The sequence below is a fragment of the Amia ocellicauda genome, chromosome 7, assembly GCF_036373705.1.
Source record: "Amia ocellicauda isolate fAmiCal2 chromosome 7, fAmiCal2.hap1, whole genome shotgun sequence".
In the NCBI taxonomy this organism is placed as follows: Eukaryota; Metazoa; Chordata; class Actinopteri; order Amiiformes; family Amiidae; genus Amia; species Amia ocellicauda.
In genome coordinates, this window is record NC_089856.1 from 12,040,572 (window position 1) to 12,065,493 (window position 24,922).

General features: G+C 43.0%; 1 protein-coding gene across 1 annotated transcript in view; it reads right to left on the bottom strand.

Annotated features, from left to right (window-relative positions):
• Nucleotides 1-366: 366 nt before the first annotated feature.
• Nucleotides 367-24,922, bottom strand: part of nxph4 (neurexophilin 4) — a 46,469-nt gene continuing 21,913 nt past the window's right edge. Inside the window, exon 2 of the mRNA XM_066708429.1 lies at nucleotides 367-3,394. Within this exon, the coding sequence (XP_066564526.1) occupies nucleotides 2,564-3,394 (831 nt within the window). The 3' untranslated portion in view covers nucleotides 367-2,563. The remainder of the gene's footprint in view (nucleotides 3,395-24,922) is intronic.

A 24,922-nucleotide genomic window follows, 5' to 3' on the forward strand; every position in this document is an offset into this window, starting at 1 on the left:
AAATATATGAGACGTAGATGACCCGCCCTGTAGGTTTGATAAGTAACTTTATAAATAGCTGTGAAAACCTGGACACATATGAATTTTGACCAGTTTAGGCACCAGGATTGGAATTGAGTATCGTTTGGAGTTTAATTAAGGGAAATGCATCACTGACAATTTAGCAAACCAGTGTCACCAGCTCTTTACTTCATCTGCTTTGTTTTGAAAAATTTGTCTTTGGTTTGAAACTTGGTTTTGTTTCTCCCATGAGCAGGATTCAAGCAGGGCTAGCCTGGCTCAGCTCGCTTATGTGACTTTCATCTTTGATCATTGAGAATGACCTTCACTGGAAATAGTGGGTTAAAAAGCACAACCTTCAACCAGCAGTTTCATCAGTTTTAATATGCATTTTCATATATACATATATTGTATTTCTTAAATATTTTCTACACATATTGATTACAGCAGCACAATGCTCTACAGCCATGGTTCCACACCCTGCACTCTCTGCTTAACGTGTCCCCCCAGAGCCTGAGAATCATTTTACAATTATGACTGAATTCACAAAACCACTGACTCCCATGTGATATTTAGCAAAAGAGTGCAAAACACAATTTTAAGAGAACTGCTTTTTTCTTCTTCTCTTTTTTTTATTTAAAAAAGGAACATATATCTTGTTCTAAGCTAAGGATACTGAAAATTTGAATGTTTTGTCCTTGTTTGGAGTTGGTCAAGTCTGGTCCTTAAAGGCTACAGGCCAGCCGGTTATGGAGGTGTTTTTAAATGTTGAACCAATACAGGGTGAGGTGTGTGAAAATTGACCCAGGAAAGTAAAAAAATCGGTGGAACAGAGACCAAAGGTCCATCTGACCTCGAGAACAGGAACAACCTGCAGCCGTGATCATTACTGGTGTTTGCCTCAAGGTTGCAGCAAAACGAGTGACGCAGATGGTCCACACCACGTGTCATTTAAACACAAAAATATGTATTGTTTCCTACTGCTTAAACGGAAAGTGGAGGGCAACTATTGTTATTTTTCTTTCCATATTTAATATCCTTTCCTGACCATTTTTACAATTATTATTTATATATTTTATTTACAGTAAAAGGTTTCGAGGTCAGTCTTGCTCCATTTTAAGATCTCCCACTTAATAACCCCCCCTGCAATTGTCACCTTTTTTTTCCACTGGGGGAGGTGGGGAATCTTGTCAGGATGTGAAGTCTGGAAAGGTATGTTACTTCAAGGGCTGTGGCATGTGTCGCATTATCAAGTAACTTGCGAAAGAAACTGTGGGCATATTTATCTCAACAATGTGAACTTGCAATTGACTGCTGAGAGGCTGATGTCAGCGCTGCAAATCCGAGGCAAGGATTGGAATATCTGTGTGGTGGGGCTGTGTTGCTGTGGTCCATCTCAGTTTCACCGTATGGCCCGAGGGGGAGAATGCTTGTGAAAACCTTTCTGATCCTAACCGGTGAAGGAAGGCGGATGGGATTGTACTGTTCTCAATGCGATTCACTTAAGATTACAGAGCAGCAAACTTTATTAAACCACTGGACCCCTTGACTTCACAGATGAAAAAGCAGCAGCATCGCCGAGGTCTTGAGAAACCAGCGCTGGCGCAGACCGGCATTACTGATGGATGATGCGCTTCCCCCCCCCCGTTACAATCGCACAGGCCATCTGTCCTGCGTCAAAGGGTTTCAGCATTTGAAGAGAAGTAGGGGCATACATTTGCAAGCCCATCATAACCTGAAAGGAACGTGCATCACGTCAAAAAGTATGGATAAAGGAATAAACCCAAAACACAAATAATTCAAACAAAAGCAAGACCTTGATCCTTTGGAATACATGTCATTCAGCATCTCGGTATGTGCGGTGTCAGTCTGCTGAGTTTTAAAATCCTGCAGTGTCGAGCACCAAAAGTCCTATGTGTTTTGCGTTGGCTGACTTGGCTTTTTTTCCACTCTCTCTGTCTTTAAGTTTTCTCCAGGTGGCAAATAAAAGTTCTGTGTAGGTGGGTATGAAACCACTAATTGAGGTAAGGACCCACTTCTTTCCTACTACTTTTTAATCTTTTAAAGTCACTTTCAATTCCAGCCCCACACCGCAGCCGTCCTCCGTGGCGTCAACACACAAGGGAGAGAAAACAAATACACACTCACACACTAAAAAGCCCCCTGAACATGGGGGGTCCAAACAAAATGATAACGAAAGAGGCTGATCTCAGGTTCATGAAACGCTGACGGGTATTAACCACAGAGCAGTGGGGTGTAATGTCCACCATGGTATATTCAGTGGGGAAAAAAATAATCAATGCAGGTCATTCTCCTATAATATCTCTTTTATATCTCCGCCTTCTGCCATTTTATGTAACGCTGACTCCTCCCCCCTGGGGACTAGTCTTAAAACAACAAAAAAAACACAAGCAACATTTTGTTCCCAACAGGGGGTGTGGGAGAGGTGGGAGCTGAAAATTGAAAAAGGTCCATCCAGACTGTGCAGGGATGGGGTGGGTCATCAGACTATACAACCCCCCGTCCCCACACACTTCCAGCAGCAGCACCACCAGCTACCCCTTCAACCAAAATAAGGGTGTTCGTTCTGGAAGTTGTAGTCTGGACAGACCTTCTGCACCAGTTTGTAGTCGATGCTGAAGAAGGAGATGAAGATGCAGATGACCTTGAAGGGTTTGGCGCAGAGCCAGGCGGCGTGGCTCTGGGTGTGCTCCGAGAAGCAAGTCTGCGAGGGGTCGTACAGGCAGGGCTTGGTCTTGCGCGCGCGGTTGGTCTTCTCGTACTCCACCCTGCAGTTGAAGTTCTTGGATTCCTTGGGGTCGATGGTGGCCTGCTGCTGCTGTTGCTGCTGCTGCTCCAGCTGCTGTTGCTGGTGGTGCAGGACCTCGAACTCAACCACCTTGGTCGGGGGCACGATGCTCACCGACACATTGCCCAGGCTGGACGAGTTGTGGCGGAAGTAGACGCTGAAGGTGCCGTTGACGTGGTCCACGATCTTGCCTGTGACCAGGAGGCTGAACTTCATGGTCTTGATGTTGACGTAGAAGTCCCCCCAGCCGAAGATCTTCTTGGTCTTCATTGCGGTCTTGAGCGAGGGCTTGCGTTTGGATCGGTAGCCCGTCTGGTCCAGGAGGAGGGACTGGTTCCGGGCCCAGTCGTACGGGTTCAGAAAGCTGTAGGTGGGAGGTTTGGATTTCAGGGGGTTATCCACAGTGGAGAATATGCGCGAGGTGTGGAATGGCGGTTTGATCGGCCCTCCTCCTCCTCCCCCGCCACCTCCTCCTCCAGCTCCTCCGACCGCCATTCCGTATGGTAATGCTTTCATCACCGACCCTGCGGCCCCCAGTTCCAGGTACTCCAGTGTCTTCCCCACCTGCTTTTCCAAGCCAACCACCTGCAGAGAGAGAGAATGAACAGATGAAATGCATGTCAAGCCTGGGTCACTCTCCTGCCGGGCGATATGACAACACAAGGACACCAGAAAGAGACTGAATGGAAAAACAAGCTGCCAGGCCTATCAAGACTGCTCTGCTGCAAAGCCCGTTAAGCTGTGGAGGACAATCTAACCTTTCCCATCCAAATCCTGCTTTAACAAACTGTTTCAACATCCCGTTCTTCTGCTGCTTGCGTCTATTTTAAAGGTGTACTTTGTGGTTGTCAATGTTTGTTAGTTTGTTTGTTTTAAGCTGACCCTCATGTGCACAGTGTATCTAAATTAGCTGAGAAACAAATTTCTGGAGTGGCTTCTGACTTTTGTTTCAACAGCAGCTCTCAATTCTTCAGTGAACAGATGAATTTCTTCAGTTCGGCATATTAAAGATTTCCCAGTTCAAATTTTTACCAACTGATTAATTAAAATTTGTGTATCACTCAAGATATTGTTCCCAGAAAACATTTTGGAGTCTGGAGAGCAGTCTAAAATTCATCCAGTTCATAATTGAATTAGCTGGCTTGGAAGAAAAAAAGTCACTGGTACTCTCCAGTGTGTCTCCTCTGGCTTTGGACTGTCAGGACCGTATTATTTAAAATATCAAGCAGTGCAGTTTAAAAAGTAATTAACTTACAACTTAAAAAAACAGGCTCACGTGGTCATGGAACTCACAGACACAACCCCAATCTCTACTTTGAACTGATCGTATAGCATGGTATGATTTGTAAAAAGAAAAAAGTATTTATGGTTTGTGGCGTATGGATCGATAAAACAATGGAGCGCATTTTCTCCTGCAGATTGGAGTCCAGTTTCCGAATAGATTTGATTTTGATTTGCGATAGCTAGTCTAAATTCACCCATTTAGGCATTAATATGGCTGGAAATTTGCTGTGCTCAGGACAGTAAAACAAAACGTTTTGTTTGACTGTTTATTTTTTTATTCTCACTGCAGTTCTACCTATCTATCCTCTGTTCACATACAGGATTATGCAGCTACATTGAAAACCTAGAGGCTGAATATAAGATGGGACTCCAGCCAGCACCCTTTTAATGAGATGAGCTACTGTAGACTCCGGGAAGGTGATGTTCCTTAACCCCCCCCTCCAAAAAAAGAGAAAAGCAGTAGGATTTTATCTTCTTTATTATGGGGTTGAGTGGAATCTCTTTCTTGCGAATCTTCAGCGTCTCTGTGACGTCCACTGTTTATCTGTGCTGTATTATGCATAAGTGTGTGCATGTTGAGACTTTCCAGCTTTCCGTAGAACGTGCAGCTGTGAATGCCAGTGCATGGGAATGTGTGCTGGGGGGCGTGGGGGAGACGGTAGTCAACTGGAGTGGAAAAGTTGTTTGGGTTTTGATATATAATTATAGTGTTATTGTTATTTTTATGTCTTCTGTAGAAAATCAGACCACTGTAAACAAGGTGCTGTCACACTGTACCTGGTGACATTTGGATTACATCTAATCCTACAAGCTCTTAATCCGCCGCGCCACATTCGCCCTTAAAGGTGTGAGCTGCGAATATTTAGCGGGAGGTTTATTACATAATTATAATGAATATTACAGCAAGGGCTCTTCTTTTTTCCTAATGTAACCATTACACAGGATTGTCTGCTCTCCTTTATTGGACAAAAATGATCTTTTGGGAAAGGGATTGATAGTCTTCATAATGATAATTATTCACCCCCTCCCCCAATTGTCTTTTCTCTCTGTACCCAAACACGGTGCAACAGGGACTGCAGTGTGAGGCAGATCAATCTGTGGAGCAGAAACCCTCTGGGGAGGGAATCGGGATGTGTACAACTCCCAAGTTACAATGTATTTACTGATTTTTAGTGTTCGCCATATATATTGCCAACTTTGAAGACTGAGGTTGTAAACACTGTTACATTATTGCAAAACTGACATGTTCTTTCTGTACAGCTTAATTGATACATGTCTTAGGTAATCGTTCAGTAACTACTAGGTTGCATACAGTATAATTGGTATATATTCATTTTACAGTATACTTCAGTTGTCGTTTGAAACAGCACTTTTTTGCATTAATTATTTTTAAGTCGGTTAAGGGAAAGGGTAATATCTACTTTAATAATAATGTTTGCCTGAGAAATATCGTTTAGAGTATAAATGAAAATGTTAATGTGTTTTTAAAGAGGATGCAGTTGTCTGTTTAGATGCCGGTACGTTACATAAGAAATGTACCCTCCAGTTTTTATTGTTCCTAGAAAACAAAAAACAAACAAAAATAGGTTGCTGTCATACCTGCAATATGATTGTCATACTATTATTTTTTGTGTGTTTGTTAAAGAGGGAAAAGACAAAACCAACTTTGTGTTGACGGATATTTGATATTTAGTAGGTCAAGCATGAGAGAGAGAGATGGGTGATTGGATGATGTAACTGTCTTGCCAGTGCATTTAATGTTGTGTATCATCATGTACTGTAGTGCAGGGCAGTTATAGAGAGTGCATTATTGGTGAAGTCCAATTGTAAGGAAGCTAGTGAACATACAGACTCTTCTGTAACATACACTCTGGAATGTGGGGGTTCATAGTCAAGTGTAATCCCCAGTATGGTCAAGATGGCTGAAGACATTTGGTCTTGTTTGTTTGTTTGCCTATTATTGATCCTAGTCTTGAAGGCAATCCACTTCAACAGAAAGGCTAAGCAATTTGTTCCACATGCCCATAGACTCTGGGTGAATTTGAAGAACTCCCCCTTTCTTAATTTCCACTTGTGGCCACAGAGTTTGAGCTACAGCTTCTTGCAGCGTCTGTCCCGCGTCCCTCGCAAGCACTGCTAATAAACCCATTACAAGGAAACAGCCCAAGAGCCCCAGTGCTTAGGTAACTTAAACATCTTCCTCTCCTGTGAACGAATGGTGTCGCACACTGTGGTGTCGCTCCACGGTTCATATTGCCGCCGCCCGGGGAATTGACAATTTCCAAACACCCTGCCATTCATCACGCCTGTCACTTCCAGCAACCAGCAATTTAAGGAAAAAAAAAAAAGTATAATATATATGGAAATGGGGTCCACTGTTCTGAGCTCCGCTAATTGAATTAGGAGCACTGCCTTATACTTAATATTTATAAGCAGCAGTGTGATTTTCCTCTAGCTTCACAGACACAGTGAGCAGTTACCCAGGCAGAGTCTCTCGCATTTCTTGTCCCTATCACAATAGGCTCTCATTAGGAAGCTGGCCTGTGGGATTGGTCTAAACCGCCACACCATGTACCAAACCCTACTCAAACACTCCTCACGGCACAACAACACCCTTAACACCTCCCTGCCGATTGTTATGCTTCTATGACGTGTGTGATCCACACTTCAGAGACCCTCCACTGAAATACAAACAAGGAGTGTTCACAAATAGGTGGTGGAAACCCATGACTAGTGCTGTATCCCAAATCACACACTTGCTTCGACAAGTGTACACTTCCACGTGTAAGGTTTTGTAGACTCCGTCGAAGGGAGCAGTGTAGGGAACAACAAATCGATTTGGCTACCTTCAATCGATCCCTAAGGCATTGTCCACCCCTTAAAGATGGTGTAAGATATTATTTGTTAGAATGTATTTTTCTATGGGAAATTCTGTTCTATCTGGTTCGGTAGAGGAAACAAACTTCCTACCTTTTATCTAAGTTCCCTGATGGCCTCTGGTAGCCCCTGGTAACCTTATCTGTATGTCCAGAAGACCAAAAGGGACCTGTCCTCTTATTGGCTCCTTGCCAAATTCGAAAGGACCCCCACTTCTAAATTACTTTAGCATAAGGCACCCAAGTCATGGTGGTGGCAAAATGCGATTGGTTGGAAGGAAACCTTATAAAAAGGAAAACAAAGAGAATTTTAGTTCTCTTAACTTCTTCATTCTGCAACGAGACACAAGAGAGAGCTGGAGGGAGACAGAGAGAGACACACCGCTTCCTGCCTGACCAGACTGGCCTATAAGCTGTACTGTGAGGAGAAAGAAGAAAATGGGTTTCTTACTGTAATCCAGCAGAAGCTTAATATTACTTATTTTCAGTAATTGAATGATATTAGTTTCCTATTTTTGTCAAAATAAATGATTATTGCACATCTGTGACTTGACCGCATCTTCCCTCTAAAAAGAATCTTAAAAGAGAAACCAATTGACTATGAGTTTTCAGTTCAACTATTTATTTAGATTGACTGAAAAACCAAGCATTTCAAATTCTCTTACAGTGGCGACCATAGTACATCCACTCCACAAGGCAAGGTAACAAGGAAGCAAGTGTACGTTTTGGTACGCAGTCCAACACTGTCTGCCCAGGGCGCATTGTGAAATGGGAACTGAGTGTAAGATTGTTCAGTCTGTCACCGGAACTCTTAATTAGTTAACTGAGTTTAATTGGACCAATCAAAACCTCTTTCATGGTAAATGCAGTGTAGATGATTTTATAAAACTGTTGGATGGTGGTTCTTGAGGACTGGTATGGATGAACGCTGTCATGTGGCATGCATGTAAATGGGGGGATTAATTAGCCACCCACACAGTGTAACTGTAAGAGGTGAGGGCTGCGTTGTTGCGACTAAAGAGCAACAGCAGAACTGTGACTTGACTGTAGTGCCACCTGTAAGTGATTTTCTTTTCTGAAGTCTCTTCCCTAATGTGTCTTCATGCTGCTAAGGAAAAAAGCTCATCCCATTCCCCCATGCAGGGCTCCAGCTGCAGAGATCAAGCAGCTCAGTCACAGTAAATTAAATCACAGCGTTCTTGTATTTATATACCCTGCATTCTTTAAAATATCTGTTTTCAGAAATCAGGGCAATGAACTCTTGGCACATACTCTGACATCCTGAGAGAGATTTCCACCTCAAGAGTCCTGTAGTGCTGATCTGTCATTGGTCCTGCCTGTGATCCCTGGCCTAATGTCTTGCATATCATACCATCGAATATTGTATTTATTATTCAAGTTGCCTGGTTTTGTTTTAATGGTTATCGATGGTCGTATGTTTTGTTCTGTGTTGTGATAAAACCGATGAGAAATAGGATAAAGTTCTGGCGGGGGTTATCAAAAATGCATGAGGAAGAAGCAAGGGAGCGTGACAGTGGAGGAGTGAGATGGATAGCGCCAGAGACTGTCTGACATTTATCTGCATCATGTAAATAGCGTCAAGCACACTGCGGTTCGTAGCGTGAAAAATAGGCTTCCGAGCAGGTGGCTTTCCTTCCCGGGGAAGAAGCGACGGGGATATTAGCGGGCTAATGGCCCTGCTCTAGATTGTGTGTCTTTCTTTACATTGCTCTCCACTGACTGGGTTTTCAGAGCTGCCCGTTGCACCAGTGTGCCCTAAACCACAACTGGAGACTCTGCAGTCTCTGGGGCTGCCGGATGAAAGCGGATGACTTCCACTCCCCAGCCATAATTTAATGCTACAGACTTCAGTGAACACGGCTTAACATTTGTAGTCATCTTTGTGAGGTAGAGTTTGGATGGGCTTTGCACCGTGAACTGGATCCAGTCTTGTGTGAACGCTGGCCACACTTCCGGTTGTAGTTGATCGATCTAAATTACCCCAAGTTTTACATGTTGAATTATTACTGGCCTACTTTTCCAAACACACTGGTGTCAAATACGTGCTCAGAAAAGTTAATATTGTAGTATTTTAGTCTTATATGCTACGTGGATTCACCAATTACAAACAAAAACAAATAATAAGAGAGAGCTGGAGGTAAAGCAACAGGTCTATTACAAAGTAACAGCTTTTTAATGGAGAAACACTGTTTTTACTTCTGTAGTAGTGACCGGCTCCTCCAATCACTGCGTCCCCCCTGTTCCCGCGCGGGGTTAACCCTCGACCCCAGAACCGGCAACAATTCCCGCTAACCTAAATCAGATCCCAAAATGATCTGCCCCCAACACACAGAACTGGCAGACACACACCACAGTCTCCACACACACAGTCCCAGATCGCTACAGTTTCAATAGGATACAGGTTTTTTTCTTCTCATTTTGTCTGAGGACAAATTCTAAACTAAATAAGAACAGCACGTTGTCTGTTCCACAGCCTGTCTGTCTCCTTCAGCCTCCCCCTCCATGTTGATACCTAGGGGTGCATCGGCTCTGACGTAATCCCCCTCAGACTATTGTCGCGCTTTTAAAACTTGTAGGAAAGTATTTTTGCCGAGCGTCCGCAATCCAGGTGTAACTAACACAGCAGTTAAAGACAGTGCAATTTATTTCCTGACCCTCGAGTGCAATCCCCAATTACAGTGGAAAATTGAGTCTGACTTTCTTCCAATAGGGGTGTAATGCAATAATAAATGCAGACGCACACTCAAGACGGGGGCGAAGCGCAAAAATAAGTTTCGCTTTTTCACAAAGAAAAAAAAAAAACCTGGCTGTACCGAAGTGGAATTCCAGTCAGGTTTTCACCCACATAAAGAAGCTGTTCTGCTGTTTACGTCAAAAGCCAGCAGGTAGTCTTGGGCTGCAGACACGGGGTCCATTCGACCACAGCACAGAGCCCTCGTTATACACTTTCCCATCTGGGTAAGGTGTTTAAGGTGTGTGGCACACTGGCATGGAGGGCACTTGAACTGAGTCTGCCTGTGCAGTACTTACATAAACTGTAAACCTTGTTGAATCTCTCTGATCCCAGATCCGTGCTGCTGTTTTAATGTATCCTAGAAATCAAGTATGGCCGGATCTGTGCCAGGACAGACGTTCATCTTTTCTTCATCTGAGAGAAATCCCTGGGGCGTCCTCTACGTGCTGTAACCTTGCCCCGTTTAAATTTGTATTCTTTATTTATTTAATTAAACTTTTTTTTTTCCTCTTTTCACAAGGCACAGCAACTTTCTCCCTGAGCTTGATGGATCGGGATGGCGGCTGGTCCAGGCAGAAACTTTTTCTCCATTAATTTAATACGCCGTCAGGGTGATTATTCACAGAACCACGACTGCGGCGTTCTCATCAGAGTCGTTGTTTTTACAATCCTCATCAATCACAGAACATGCACGCTTAAGTCCACGCGCACGAACACACACACACTTTCTCTCCCTTTCTCTAGGTGTACACACTTGCCTCTAGGGGGAGCTGTGCTGTACTGCTCCCTAAATCAACCTAATTAACCGGGGAAACCAGCTAAGACTCCCACTGCTCAGCACTTTACTCAAAGCTGTGTTCTGGCTCCCCATATCAGCGTGTGCCATCTACACTGAAGTGACAAGCTTGTAATTCCCAGCACCAAGGTTTAAGCTCATAAAAGGCCTTGTAAAGAAGGAGCTTGATCAAACTGCTTTCCACATCGCCAGGTCTTCGGATCACTCTCTCTCTCAGACACCCCCCTGTGCGGAGTGCATCTTGTAGTCTATGTCTGGGATCCAGTTCACCTTGAGGCGATGCCATGAGCTAGAGCAAGCCCCGCCAGACTGAGTCTAGGGCCATTCTGGGTCAGCTCAACCATGCATCAAACCCACACTATATCAGAATTTCATGAGCCTTTTTGGGTAGTAACTGCTGCATCATGATGAAAATCTATCTCAATGGACAATGTACCCGACAGCGGTTTCCATGACCCCCAAAGCTTGATCTCCTTTACCTCTGAAAATTCTTTTGCACAGGAATCTCCCACCCAGAAACCTTTGAGAAGGCCTGTGGACTGTAGCTCATGACTGGCTGCCCTTGATCACACAGTTGCAGTAACTTTGAATTTTTTCAGCCACACAGCTGGAGGAGTCTAGAAAAACAGCTGACCTCCACCCTTAACCCCCCCCCCACCACACACACACACACACACTCGCACTTTCTTTTTCTCCTCCTCTGTCTAACACAAGTCTGAAAGCCATTACTCTGGTAGGCTCCTAAGCGTATCCAATAACGTCAGGCACTCCGTCTAAAGCATCCGTACAATTCCGAAAGAATCTTCATTCGGTAACGGAACATTCCAGGTTGGGCGCGGAACACGGGACTCTCTGTTGCGTAGCCGTTTGATCGCATTCTTATCTGAGTCTGACTTCTGAAGCCAGGAAAACAATTGCTGTATCTATTAGAAAAAGGTAACGCACGGATAACCAGCTGAAGCATGTAAAAACAGAAGTGGCTCAAACTGCAGTGTGTTGGGAGTGAAAATGCTATCCCAGCAAACATCTGTATCTATTCAAGTGATGGTGAAATGCTGAATTACTGCCCAGTAAAGCCCTCTCGAGACCAGGAGAGTAGGGCTATTTTCATAATCAAAAGCAGGCAGTGCAGAAAACTTTGGTAAAGCTGTATATATTATAATTCACAACTCTATACAAAGAGATGTAAACAAGTAAATAAAACCAATAATATAGCAAAAAGGTTGGTGGAGGACTCAAACCAGGGCCCTTCCATTATACTTTTTGCATCTCTTGTGCAGCTCAAAATGAGTCTTTAAATGCGGCTACTGGCTCACTCTGTGTGCTCCTGTGGATTAGCCACACTGTGGAGGTATGAGTTGTGTCAGCAAACTTGGATCTGGGGGCAAGCAGGGGTCGGCAGCAGCCAGTCCCCAGAGAGAGTGATATACACACACTGCTGTGCAGAATGAATACTTCACTCCCCCCGTTTTAATAAGGTGCACAACAGTACAAGAGGAGACCTTCTCGAAACTCCCCAACACTGAATTATGCTGTGCAGTGGTTAAAATCGCTGGCATCCGCGCTGCACTGGATGACAATGGGTCGAGCTGCTGGCTAAATCGCAGCGTTTGATTGATTTATTCACATTTGCTTCTACCAACTAAATCAGTTGCCTTTCGAGAACTGCAAGGATGTGTGTGAAGGTACTTGAGTAGGTTAAGGACAGATATGCTACCCTGCACATTCTCTGTGGCTGTGTTCTGTAATTCCATTTCTCAGTGTCTTGTGCTTCGGGTTTGTTACCCAGCCAGCACTGTATTAGTGTCAAAACGTTATCAATGTTCGCTTGAAAATTTGAGCTCAAAAAGTAAGCTTTGAAGGCACACTGGCCAACACATTTTCAATGTCACTTGGCCTCATGAACTGAATGTATTTGCAGAAATAAATGACCCAGAATTAAAACAAAAACTTAACTTTTAGAGTTAACTATGACCCCATATGAAGGACTCCTATATCAATAATTTATGTTTATGTTTATGTATAGTGTATTATGGAAATAAATCTATTACAGAAGAAAGACAAAGAATGTATCTCCTGTTGAAATGGATTTTAGACCGCAATGTGCCAAGGCATGTTTACATCATGACCTAGTAAACAGGTCCATTCCCGAGATCACGAAGCACAATTAAGCACTGGAGTACTCAGGAGGAAGAGACAACATCAAGATCCACTTATTAGACTTGGGAGTGAAATCATGAATAATCCACTGTATCTTGCTATTGATCTCTCTTTATTTATTTATTATCGCTCTCTCTCTCTGCAATTTATCTTGCTTATTATTAGCTGTTAATCAGCCACTGTTGAAGCTAAAGGCAGGGAATGGCAGTGCAGTGCGGGCGTGTTCGTAGTGCCGTAGATGGCCACTGTGATAGAGTGGAAGACAGATGGGGACATCAAGAGATATCAGGATATGCTGATACACAGGCCTGCAGAACTCCGATCTCGCAGCAGACGCAAAGTCTGATACAGCAGGGCTGCGTCCCAAATCGTTGCTCCCTACACAGTGGACACTGTGGGACATTGTGCTGATGTCTTATGCTTCGTTTACACTAGCGTACCCATACCGGGAGGGCCTGGGTGTGTCTCCACAAAAACCTGAGCCGAGCCAGCACAGGAGGGGATGGGAAAGATTTAATCAGAGTTGCACCTAAGCTGTATGTAGACATGAGATTGTAGCTCTGCTTGTCGAGAACCCTCTCTTGAGCTCTGAACATATATATAGGAATCTTAAATAAAATAACAGGAGACGCACAAGATTTTTTTCCTTTTGAAAAATCCAGTATAAAGAAAGTCCACCGTCAAGTGACACTTTCAAGCACCCTTGATTTAAAAAAAAAAAAAAAAAATTGCCCCTGAGATACATGAATCATCCTCAGCCGTCCACATTTCAGCATCACTCCCCAAAAGCGATGTAAGAAAATAAAATTCACAAATTTGCAATGTGAGAGGGGGAGTGATTACAAACACCAGCCTCTCACTTTAATTTGAAGGGAGCCCTGCACTCAGACCTTTCCACATCCTCTCGTAGAATAGAAACAGTGAAGGCCTGGTTCAAATCAAGAGTTCATAACATATACTTTCATCTATGGCTTCAAGTGCTTTTGTTTGACAATTACAGGGTATTCTGATTAAAAAAAAAAGGGTGAAATGAATAGGATGGAAAAAAATGAATCGCATTCCAACTGGTGTCCTTTTTTCTGACAGACATCCTTTATAAAATGCTTTGGGCCCGCCACCTGAACCCCCCCAAAACAATAGCAAACAAAAAAAATCAGTACACCGGATATCCTTTGCCCATTTTTGTACCTTTGCACTTTGGGTCTGTGTGATGGAGACAAGAAGAGTGGTGTGTCGCTGAGGACCAGGATGCTATTCTCAGTGTAAGCCCATCACAGCTGTAACCCAAGGGCTCTCCAAAGACACTTAAAAGACCCACACTGGCATTCGGGAGGGAGCAGCACTTCAGCATGGCTAATTAGCACTGGCCTTATAATCATGGCTACAAACGGGAGAGTCAGAAAAAATAAAATCACAAACTCAAAGCCCCTGTGGGCTTCTTATAACACATTATATTGTAGGACGTGGTTTCTCTTCCTCCCTGGTCCTCCGTTTCATATTTATTGAATTGCTTTTGTAAAATATTTAATAACAGACTGGGATTTAGGCATTTGGACATGCTCATTTCTTACCCCGAGCTTCAGGCCAGCGTTAAACAAGACTGTGATTTAATTTGACGCTAATCAAGCTTCAGTCCTGCTTTAATTAGTAAAGCGATTTGAATCTTAACAAATTCTGGTGTACAGGTACATCGGCCTCTCGGAGACATTCACAGAATTAGATTGGGTAGTTAGTCTAAATGCTTTGTAGGTCTGATGATATTAAGGTTACAGGGATTCGATTGGAGCTGGGTCTTTGCTATCCAGATCTGTATGTGGTCTGAAGTCAAAGCCATTGCACGAGGATCCCAGAGGCGGTGACCCGAGCAGCAGTCTGTAGAGATGCACAGATGCACATCCATGCTGATGAGCCAAAATGGAGTCTTGGTTACCGTGCCCACTGACACAGTGGTCCCAATCAGCAACTTCAGCTCACTCTGGGGTCTGCCGGACAAGCTCCAGCTCCTGGGCCCTTAGCACAGAACTAAGACACTGTGCACGCTGATCCCTCCATTCCGGTAACACGAGTGAGTGGCTGGGCCAGCTCTCAGTTCTGTCTGATTGCATCCGCGTCATTCACCTGCGATGACCTCTAGCTTAGCCCTGCTGTGTTGTGGGAGTGGTGAACGAACTGCACTGCAGGCTGGATCAGAGCTGGGGTCAGTTATAATTAGAAGTACAACAAGAGCATTTTTGGGGGAAATCTGACCAGTACTGTGATTTAAAAAAAAAATTGTTACAACTATGCTGTAGAATTGCACTACACATAAAAGGTCAATTACAAAGCAGTGGTCCTTATATAGCTTGTAATTGTCATTGTAATTATCTGAGGGGCAGAGACTCGGGCAGCAGAGCTGGGCACTGCCCGTTGCAATGGAGTCATGTGATCAGATGCTGCCTGTCCTGCTGTTTGTGTGTATGTATAGTGTACACACACCCCCACCACACACACACATGGTAAAACCTACTCTTAAGTACTGGATAGGCCTTAAATACCAAAACAGTTATCAAACTAAATTGACCTAAGTAGATGCTCTTTATAGGTCATTGAGGATGTTGATTTTCCTATAAAAGCTGCCGGGCTGTGACTCTCCAGGATCGGATCAATATTTATTTTCTTATTCCTGTGAATTACCTAGTGGATTTCCCCATTATCTTTTAATTAATTAATTAATTAATTTACTTTTCATTTGACCTGTTTTCCACATCGTACTTCTCTCCCAATCGTGCAGGACCAGGCTTTGAGAGTTAGCTTGCCTCACAGTCCTGAATTTCATCATGAACTTAGATCCCATTTATATATTAAGGCACAGACAGGCATTGTAAATTTGAGAAAAAAATCATGACTAGTTGGCTTTTCGAATATTGAAATTCAGTTGCGCCTCTGCATTCCTCACCCACTTCCTGTTTTTAAGGCTGGGATGCAAACACTGACCACGCAATCACATCACAATAGTATTAAATGAAGATTCTGTGTTCTACTGTAATGATTCCATTTGAATCCATTACAAACTTGCTTCGCTGTGTCTTTTATTTTTTAATACATAATATAAGGGACTCAGCTAGCAAGGATTTGCATTTGAAATTAGAACAGCCTTGAAGAAAGTGTTTCAGTCTGGTGTCTGTGTGAGAGCGCGGGCCCCTTTCCACGGAGCAAATAATTAGTTTCCAATAGAATTTCATGAAGTCTCGGGTGACACGCACGCTTAAGCGATGCGTTTATTATCTCCCCTCATCCCTCCAGAGCAAATATAGTCTCTTTAAGTGTGAGTATGCCGAATAAACTGCCCCCACTTATTTACTTAACCATCTATCTGTTTATCTATCCATCTGCTTATTTATTTATTTCATGAAATCTCTCTCCCTATCTCTCTCTCTCTCTCTCTCTCTCTCTCTCTCTCTCTCTCTCTCTCTCTTCAGACCTGTCACACTGGTTGTTCCCCCAAGTGAAGACAAAGCGTTCTTGTGGGTAGGAAGTCTTGTATACATATGTATGATGCGTGGTACTTAATATAAAGAAAATCTGATTACGCGGGACACGGGACAAAGAGAGGCAGAGGGAAATGTTATTACAACAAGATGAGGAAAGAAGAGATGAGAGGAGCAGGAAAGTGTGTGTGGGGGGGGTGTCTGTCTGTGTGTGTCTGTATTTGTGTCCTCATTTGTCTTGCTCATTGTGTGGAACTATAAAATTAATTTTAGTTTTGTTGTCCAGGAGCGATTTCAAACTGCAAAAAAAAACTACAGCTCTACGCCGCGCCAACTTACAGTGGGCAGTGTGTGACAGCAGGCAGAATGGACAGCCAGAAGAATGCACTCTTAAAACAAACTCCGACCCAAGACACATCAGGGAGTCATATTTCAGCTGCAAATTGACTTCCGAGTCTCGCCTGACAACCACCATGAGGGCGTCTTTCTATCATTAGGAAGTGTTACTGGATCGAAGACATCCCTCTCCGAGACGAATCTCGTATCCCTTAATCCAGACGTATCTATTTACGTGTTTGCTCCTTTATTTAGAGAGATCAGTGCAGAGACGGCTCCCCAAGTTTAGAAACACTTTGCTTCCCATTCCCATGGTAGCCGGTACTTCTCATCCCCCCAGTGGAGGTGTATTGATCGTTTTTTATGTAAAAAGAGATCATCGACCATGCATTTATTTTAATTCAGGCTTGCTTATGTCCCTTGTGTTTTCATAGCGCGACAGACATCTTTTGGTATGTAGAGCATTGTGGGAATTACATTTTTGTTGATCTTACAGTATAATGGGGGTAAATTTTGCTGAATATGTGTATATATCATATGTAGGTACACAACCCAGAATCCATTGCACTACCCCCAAGCAGAAAATGGAGCATGCACAAACTCGGTGAACAATGGTTCTGGGAGGAGAAATTATCAATTGGATATTTGGATTTTTACAGACTTGTTTTACCGACACCCCCTTGCAAAGCTCAGATTATAAACACAATCAGAATGACAATGGTTGTGTTTTGAATAGTGCATTCACTTACACAGTACTGCCTGTATAACAGAGCCAGTCCCAAATGTCACGCTGTTGCTGGAATACCTATCTCTTTTCATTCTTTAAGACAGACTCGAAAATATTGTGTGTATCCCATTCAGACTCTGACAACGATCACATCACAATAAAACATTTCGCTCTTTTTTTTTTTTTTGGTGGAGGGGGTTATAAATAAATAAATGCAAATCCAAAAATGTCATTTAATTACAGAGAAGGAAAATACAGCCCAAAAGGCTGGAGATAAAGGAAAGAATTGAAGGGAAAAAAAGGACAAAAGTCTGATGCCGTCACTGGATTATCATAAAAATTAAATCCATTGAGTCAGTGAGAGGGGGGAAATGGAGCTGAGACTGATAACACACTGAGGCAGAGACAGTGATGGCTCCACACACACCCTGGCTGTGCACAGAAACGGCGTGCTCGTCTTACAGCGTCAGGTGTCTGAATGCATTTTGTACATTTTAATTAAATGCCGAAGGGTATTTTTAAGGCTTGTGAAGGATGCTGTACAGACAACCTCCTTTGACACCGAAGTGCTCTACCTACAGTACAGGTACAGCCCTAGCACAATTGCTATCTGTTTATGCACAGTAAAGATACAACCCAGGCAGTGGCCACCCCCTATACATCCACATTTTTGAATTTTGTCTATCTGTCCATCCATAACATACACTCTTTTTCTTTCTAGCTTTCTCTCTATCTAGTCTTCGTCCATTCTCCTGCCTGCCTGCCTACCTACCTATCTAAATCCGTCTGTCTGTCAGTCAATCATCCATCTTTCCATCCTTCCATCCACAGAGCATCAATCACTGGCCTATTGTTTTGTGCCCATACACCACCACTACCACCACCCCCATCCCCCTCCTCTCCTCCACTCGCTTCCTCTCCCCCACTTGGTGCATTACAGCTTCAGATTTAACGGAGAAAAGATTCTGTCATGCTTCCACTGCAAGCCCTGACCCAGTCAACACCCATTCTCCCCCCTCGCCCTGCACGGGATGACAAAAAAAAAGTTACTTCTCCAAAGTCAGGCCCATTAATTGAAGGAGAGGGACTGAGGCCGTGCACTGAGTCACCTGCAGAAAGGTCACAGTAGACAAATTCCAGGATGTCAGACAGCCAGGAGCTGTTGGAGACTGTAAGTGATCGGTGATAGAGGCTCCAAATGCCATGACATTCATCTCTCTGCTGACAGTGTATGAAGGAGGCGGGCGGGGTTTAGGTGCATTAGATTGTACGATTGCGGATGAAAGAGGAAAACAAATAGGACACATTGCTCTGATGGGGTTTGTTTGTTTATTTTTTATAGATGCGTTTGGTAATTAAATTATTATGTTAAATTAGGGAAGAAAGTTCACAGATTGAAGTGTTTTGTAAGGGGAGTAAGGGAGAACCAACACAGATGTTAGATACAGGAACACATAAAGCAAAGAGAAATGTTTGTCTCGTGAAACACAAGCTTAGCTAATGTGCGGAAGGAATTCAAGCACGACAGAAGCAACATCTACTTATTTTCATCATCATTTTATTGTAAAAAAAAAAATGCGAAGAAAAAACAAACAAACACAAAGTGGCGCTGGCAGGTAGTGTCTTCTGCGACTGTCAGACGAGACCTCTTTGATCCCAAGAGCAAGCGTTGGGTCATATAAATCGGGTCCCTTAAAGAAGATGGAAATGTTGTGTCTCAGGAGCTGATGTTTGTGTGTTACTCTCCCAGCGTTCAATCTCCATCTGGGAAACCAGTAAAACGTGAGGGTTTCCGGAGAAGGGAAAGCTGCAGCCAATTCATTTCTGCCGTCGCATTCGAGCGAGACAGTCTTGACTCTCTTTAAAATGTTAAATATAAGAAAGTTGACACCGGAAACATCAGGGGGTCTCTGAACAACTCTGAGCCGTGATAAACAAATGACACTCCTCTTCTCTGAATGGTTCGACAGCTAAATATTGAGAACAGCTGCCGGGGATAGGCAGCAGCAGACAAAGAGCAGAAAATAAAAAAACATAAAGCTTTGATAAAGTGAAGTGTCTCTAAATAGTTCTGTTCTGTAAATGAATTTCATAAAACAGATTTCAGGTAGTGGGTTGAGTTCTACTTGGATAGACTGCTTGGATTAAGAGGGGTGGGGGGATGTCATCCTTGTGTGTCTTAAAATGGAAAGATGTAATTTGAAAAACACTTGAAAAAACAAAGGTCAGCTGGCCCATAGGTGATGATTATGTCTTTGTGGGTTTGATTTCTAAGGCCGAAAGTGGAAATAAAGGACATTTGGCACTTAATTGGAAGTCATATCTAAGAAAACATGAGAAGTCAAGCTTTTTTTCAGTTACATCTTTCCTAGAATAATAAAACACAATATTATGATTTGCAAACTGCTTAAAAGATAGGTATCCTGTGGTATAATGTGCTGTTTTTGTCACCCACCTCATTTAAACTCACATACTGCACAAGGCCAAACTTTTGGAAGTGGGTATGTTTGTGCCTGCTCCTCTTTGTGCCCAGTGTTGCTTTGCAGTGAGCCAAGGCCTGTAGCTCCCTAGGTCCAGTATATGAATTACAGAAGACATCTTAAGGGGTAAAGTAGGCCATATGTTCTCGAAGCCTACTCAACTCACGTAGGCTGGATCAGTGTTTAAGAAAGCATATTAAGAAATCTAGCACAATTTCTTAGGCGAACCATGAAGGCCATTTGCTCCCTAATGTCCCAATGATCAGTAAAAAATAAAAGTTCTGAATGAGTCCAACATGGTCTGTTTCCCACATTGGAGGCATGATTAAAATAAGTTCTCAACCTGAACATAATCGGGCCGGTCCACTGCTTAGCCAATCCTATTTGTATGCTTGCAAAAAATAAGGTAAAAAAAAAAATAGCAAAGTGGGTTCAGAATCACTTAAATAAGCGAACGATCCTTCCGCTTCAAGGCTCATCCTTCAACTGCGTTGGAGCTGATCAGGGCTTATCAATCATTTACATCAAGCAAAGCCGGGAATGTATTCAAAAAAGCTCAGGGTACACTTTGCATGCAAGCTGCCAGGCAATGCATCAAAAGATGACAGCTTTCCCATTCTTTAAATAAGAATGGCGAGACTCCTGGCTGTGTTTTAACTTTAATCATTCATCTGAGTAACTGTTGCAGAACTAACGGCGCTGGTGGTAGCAAAGGGGGGAGACGAGAAGAGAGAGAGGAGGGCGCTGAAAGGGAACGGGAATCAAGAATAAAGTTGTGCCGCTGAAATTCTCATTTGTAAATGTATAAACATTTATTTTTACTCCGATTGCCGAAGTGAACCGTGCCCCTCTGCAGATTTTATGTATTATTGAGTTAAAATTCATCGCAGGTAACTGTATCCCGTGGCAGACTTTACTCGGCTGCTGAATGAGTAACGCGATGCGCCAGTAAGTGACAGTGATTGATGCCCCGCACAATCAAAACTTATCAACGGAGAACATACACTCAAAACATAGCAAAATAAAGAAATAAAGAAATAAAAGAAAATCCTATCTACATAAGGAATACAAAACAAGAAAATGTGTCAGTCTGAGAAAATAATAACAGGCACGAAAAATGGAGACGTGTTTGGAAATACATAAATGCCGGTGTTTGTAAATGCAGACAAGTCCCGGAGGTTAGTAAAGGCATGGCACACATTTGTTTTTGGTTTCTTCATCTGTGAGGTAGATTGATGACTGATGGTATATTTGTCGCCTAGCTCCTGTGCTTGCTGAGCAATCAAGTTAGACAAAATTATACAAGCCTCTTTCTCCTGAATGTGATGGATTACTGACTCATTGTTACCTTTTCTTAATGTTATTTTGATCATCTGTGATCTCCATGCTCATCAAAAATGAAGTGAAGAGACTATATTTAAATGCTGAGGGAAAAAAAAAGAATCTGCCTCCTTTGAAAGCTCAGCTGAAGGATGGTGGAGGGATGAGGACAATCCTGACCATCTCTGGATGTTTCGTTAATAATGTTTCTCATTATTAATATTATTGACAATTGCAACTATCCTAGTTGATTGATTGTGAGATTGACACACCCAGTTCATGACCCACTGAGACAGAAATGAATTTGAAAGATCATTGGATATAAATATGTATAAAGGAATGAAGAAAGACGGAAAGAAAAGAGGAGGGGGGAGGAATCTTCAGCCAGCAAGTCATGGCTTTCATTCCTCCTGTTTGCTGGAGGCTTTTCTGGTACATGCTGATGGATTTAATCAGAATGCCACTAATAAAGCAATCATCCGCTGGGCTCAGACTGTGATGTGTGCTCTCTCTCACCTTTCCACTCCCCCCAAGTCAGAAATCCTTAATCTGTACCGGAAGTCCAGCATAGGGCACTGGTTCTTGTAAAGGCATTTAAAAAGTATTTGCAGAGATTTTCTATCTGGAAATCTGTGGGAAGGAGGAATATCGTGCTCTCATGGTACCAGGGCTCGGCTGGTTTGAATATGGTGCAGAAAACACGGAGGTTTGGGGTCCAGTCCCCCTTGCACTCTTGTGTACCATCACCCAGCAGTGGGTTGACAACAGTTGCAAATGGGGTGAGATAGGTAGGTAGGTGAGTAGATAGGCGGGTAGATGGATAGATTCATCTAAGTAACTAGAACCCTATAATTTCTGGCGTTCAGCACAACATCACTCATAATATAAAAAACTCTCAATCAGACAATTGTTTGTCATTGTAAAGATGTGAATTCACTCTCGGCGTTAGACTCAGGTTAGTGTAAGAGCTTAGCTGTCTGCTGTTCTCACTGGTTTGCTTTCTGCGTCGCTCTGAGATATTAGTCAGCCATTTCGCAGTTGATTCTGAAAATGTCATTTAAAGCCTGTGATTGGGGAATGGGAGAAAAATAAAATAAGACATGAATAAGGAACGGGAAGGCACCCAAGTGGAACAATGTTCGACAATGAAATCCAGTTCAAAAGAATCTGAAATGTTTGTTACCAAGTTTCAGCTTCTGGGTTTCCACGGATATTCCTACACAGTGATTCCAGGCTTTGTTCATGTAATTTGAAACCCATCACTGCCAAAAAAGCTAAAATAAAATAAAGTGAAATGAATCTAGCGGGGAGTGATGGAGACGGCTTCTGCACAGCTGGCAAAGGTCTATCTGTGTTTTAGCCGGACCAGCCCTGGTCCGCAACTCAGAAAAACCATGTTAACAGCCAGAGAGTGCCAAGGGACCCCCAAACACGATCTGCTGAGATTGTCTGATTTCTCTTGTAATTTAATTCATAACCATAATCCAGGTTAGTTATGAAACCCAGGATACTTACTTAAGCCTGTTAATGCACAGTGGAGAGGGGGCGTAGTGATGTGGAGAAGAGAGCTGGGGGGGGGGGGGGCAGATCCATAATGGCGTAAACTGAGAAATTAGCAAATACAAGTCTATCTGCATCTGCATTCCCTCACAATCTCGCCTGCAGTGGTGTGTGCAGGTTGTAAGTGTATTGTGGCTGTGTATTTGTATTCCGGGTTTCCCCCCATGGATTTGGCTGATTTGTCACTCGAATAGTCGTTTAATTTTTGGCTTTTGCACTTGTGCTCAGAAGGTCTGATGACCACCAATTTCAAAAATTAAGTTTACATTTTTGGAAAAACATCATGAATATCTACAGCAAATATATGTGATATTTTTTCTAATCTCTCTTTCTCTCTACATGTGTAAAAAATATAAATATGCGGTTTCAACAGGTGTACAACATGACTGTAATTAGACTAGATTAGGAGCTGGGCAACCTCTGGTATAACAATGCTGTTATAACAACCTTAGCTTTGCAAAGCCGAAGAGATGAGAGAGTTCTTTGTGAACACTTCAGACAACATCTCTGCCTCTTGTGTTTCGGTCGTGGCCTCGACTGAAGTTGGCTCGTTTTGGACTTCCCTTCGAATCAATCTCACTTATTTTCTCCAGAGCTGTGCTGTGTGCAGTGAACGTGATAGCAGTGTTACTTGGTATTTCAAAGTTTTACTGTGTTTCCTCGTGGAGATGGTCCATCTTATAGACCCTCATGCAATCAAATACCGGACCGACAGACTTGTTTAAGTGATTGCTGCATTAAAATAAGCCCCTCTGCAGCAGCGCTCAGGGCAAGACAAGCCCTGGCCCAGGGTGTGCTGGAGGCAGAGAAGTTTGATTTGCACAGACCTTTTACCATAATTGAGCTTCAGACCAATCTCCTGCTTGTTTCAACTTATTCCTGTTGTTCTAGCGCGCCCAAGGGAGTTGAGCTTTGGCAGACTCTGACAGTAACTTGCTGGAGTTTTTTTTTTATATATACAAAAACAGTGGAGATGACAGTGATGTATTGCCCCTCGGTACTGGAAGTGGCTGGTAACTTGGAAAGTGGAAGATTAAAAAAGAGAGAGAGAGAAGAAGAAGAAAAGATGAAAAACATAAAATTTCATAAGTCCTGTTTAATGCAAAAATATACAGCACGACAAAGCAGTGAGTTCTGATCTCATTACAGCAAAGAGCATTAAATGTGAGAGACAGGTGTTCAGTAATTTTGGTGTTTGTGTTACAAGCAGGTTGGAGAGGAGCAGCGGGCGAGGCTGGGAGGCAGGTTATGGAGAGTTCAGGTTACTTTAGACCCCAATGGAAGCAAGTGTATATAGTTGACTTTTCTTGAGTCATTCTGGGTATTAAGTTGACATACCAGTAACTCATTCTTGTTTATACCTTTTATGCATATTTTTACATTTAAATTTAAATTGTCTCATTGTTGATCTGATTTAGAATTGTATTGTACCCACTTCCCTTACATTTCAATTTGTTAATTGCATGTGTGCTTGGCAATATTTACTAAATAGATTCAATAACTCAAGCAATAAATAGCTGAAATGTTCAAGGCCTCTCTGAGTGCAGTTGGAGCCCTTGTAGTTCAGAAATCGCTGGTCCCAATCTGGGCTGTGTCTATGGCCAGGAGTCCCCAAGGAGCAGCACATAAGTGGTCAGTATTGTGCGCGCAAAGCTGGCATGGATATCTATAGCTTGTTGAACATGCATGTGTGGTGTCATCAGTGGGAGCTACATTAGTCCTCAGTTCTGTGCTCAGCTCCACAGTTTGTGCTCTATGCCCCACAGTGTGAGAAAAAGCAGATGACCCACCAGTACCTGTTTTGTAGGACCACATGTGTGCTCTCCTAGGCTACCACACAGAACATGAGCCTACATGATTAATAGCCTTAATTCCAGATTCGATAGAGTAAGACGTATGAAGCAGAGAGGTAGAGGGAGGCAAGAGAGAGGTGTTGATGCAATAAAGGCATATTATATGTGCTGGCCTGATATATTCCCTCATATTTCAAGTGGATTAGTAGGAGCTGAAGTCCCCATCCAAATCAGTGTTTAAAACAAAATCCCTGTACTTTTGCTCATCTGTCTTCCAACTTGGCTGGAGTAGCAGCGTTGACTCACAACCATTGTCATTTAATGTGTTGAACAAGATATTTGCGTTGTCATGTCATCGCGGCGTCTGATGTTTCTGTATCACACCAGCTTTGAGTTGTCACCCGCAGCAGAGCGGAAGAAAAAAAATCCCTAAATGACAAGTTCTGGTTAAATTAGAGACATCGCCGTCACGGGGCCTTTTTCAAGTGTTAATGGTGCTCAAAGGCATGTTTGTGAAGCAAACACCGAAGAGAGACGCAGCTTCTCGGTGAGGACAAAA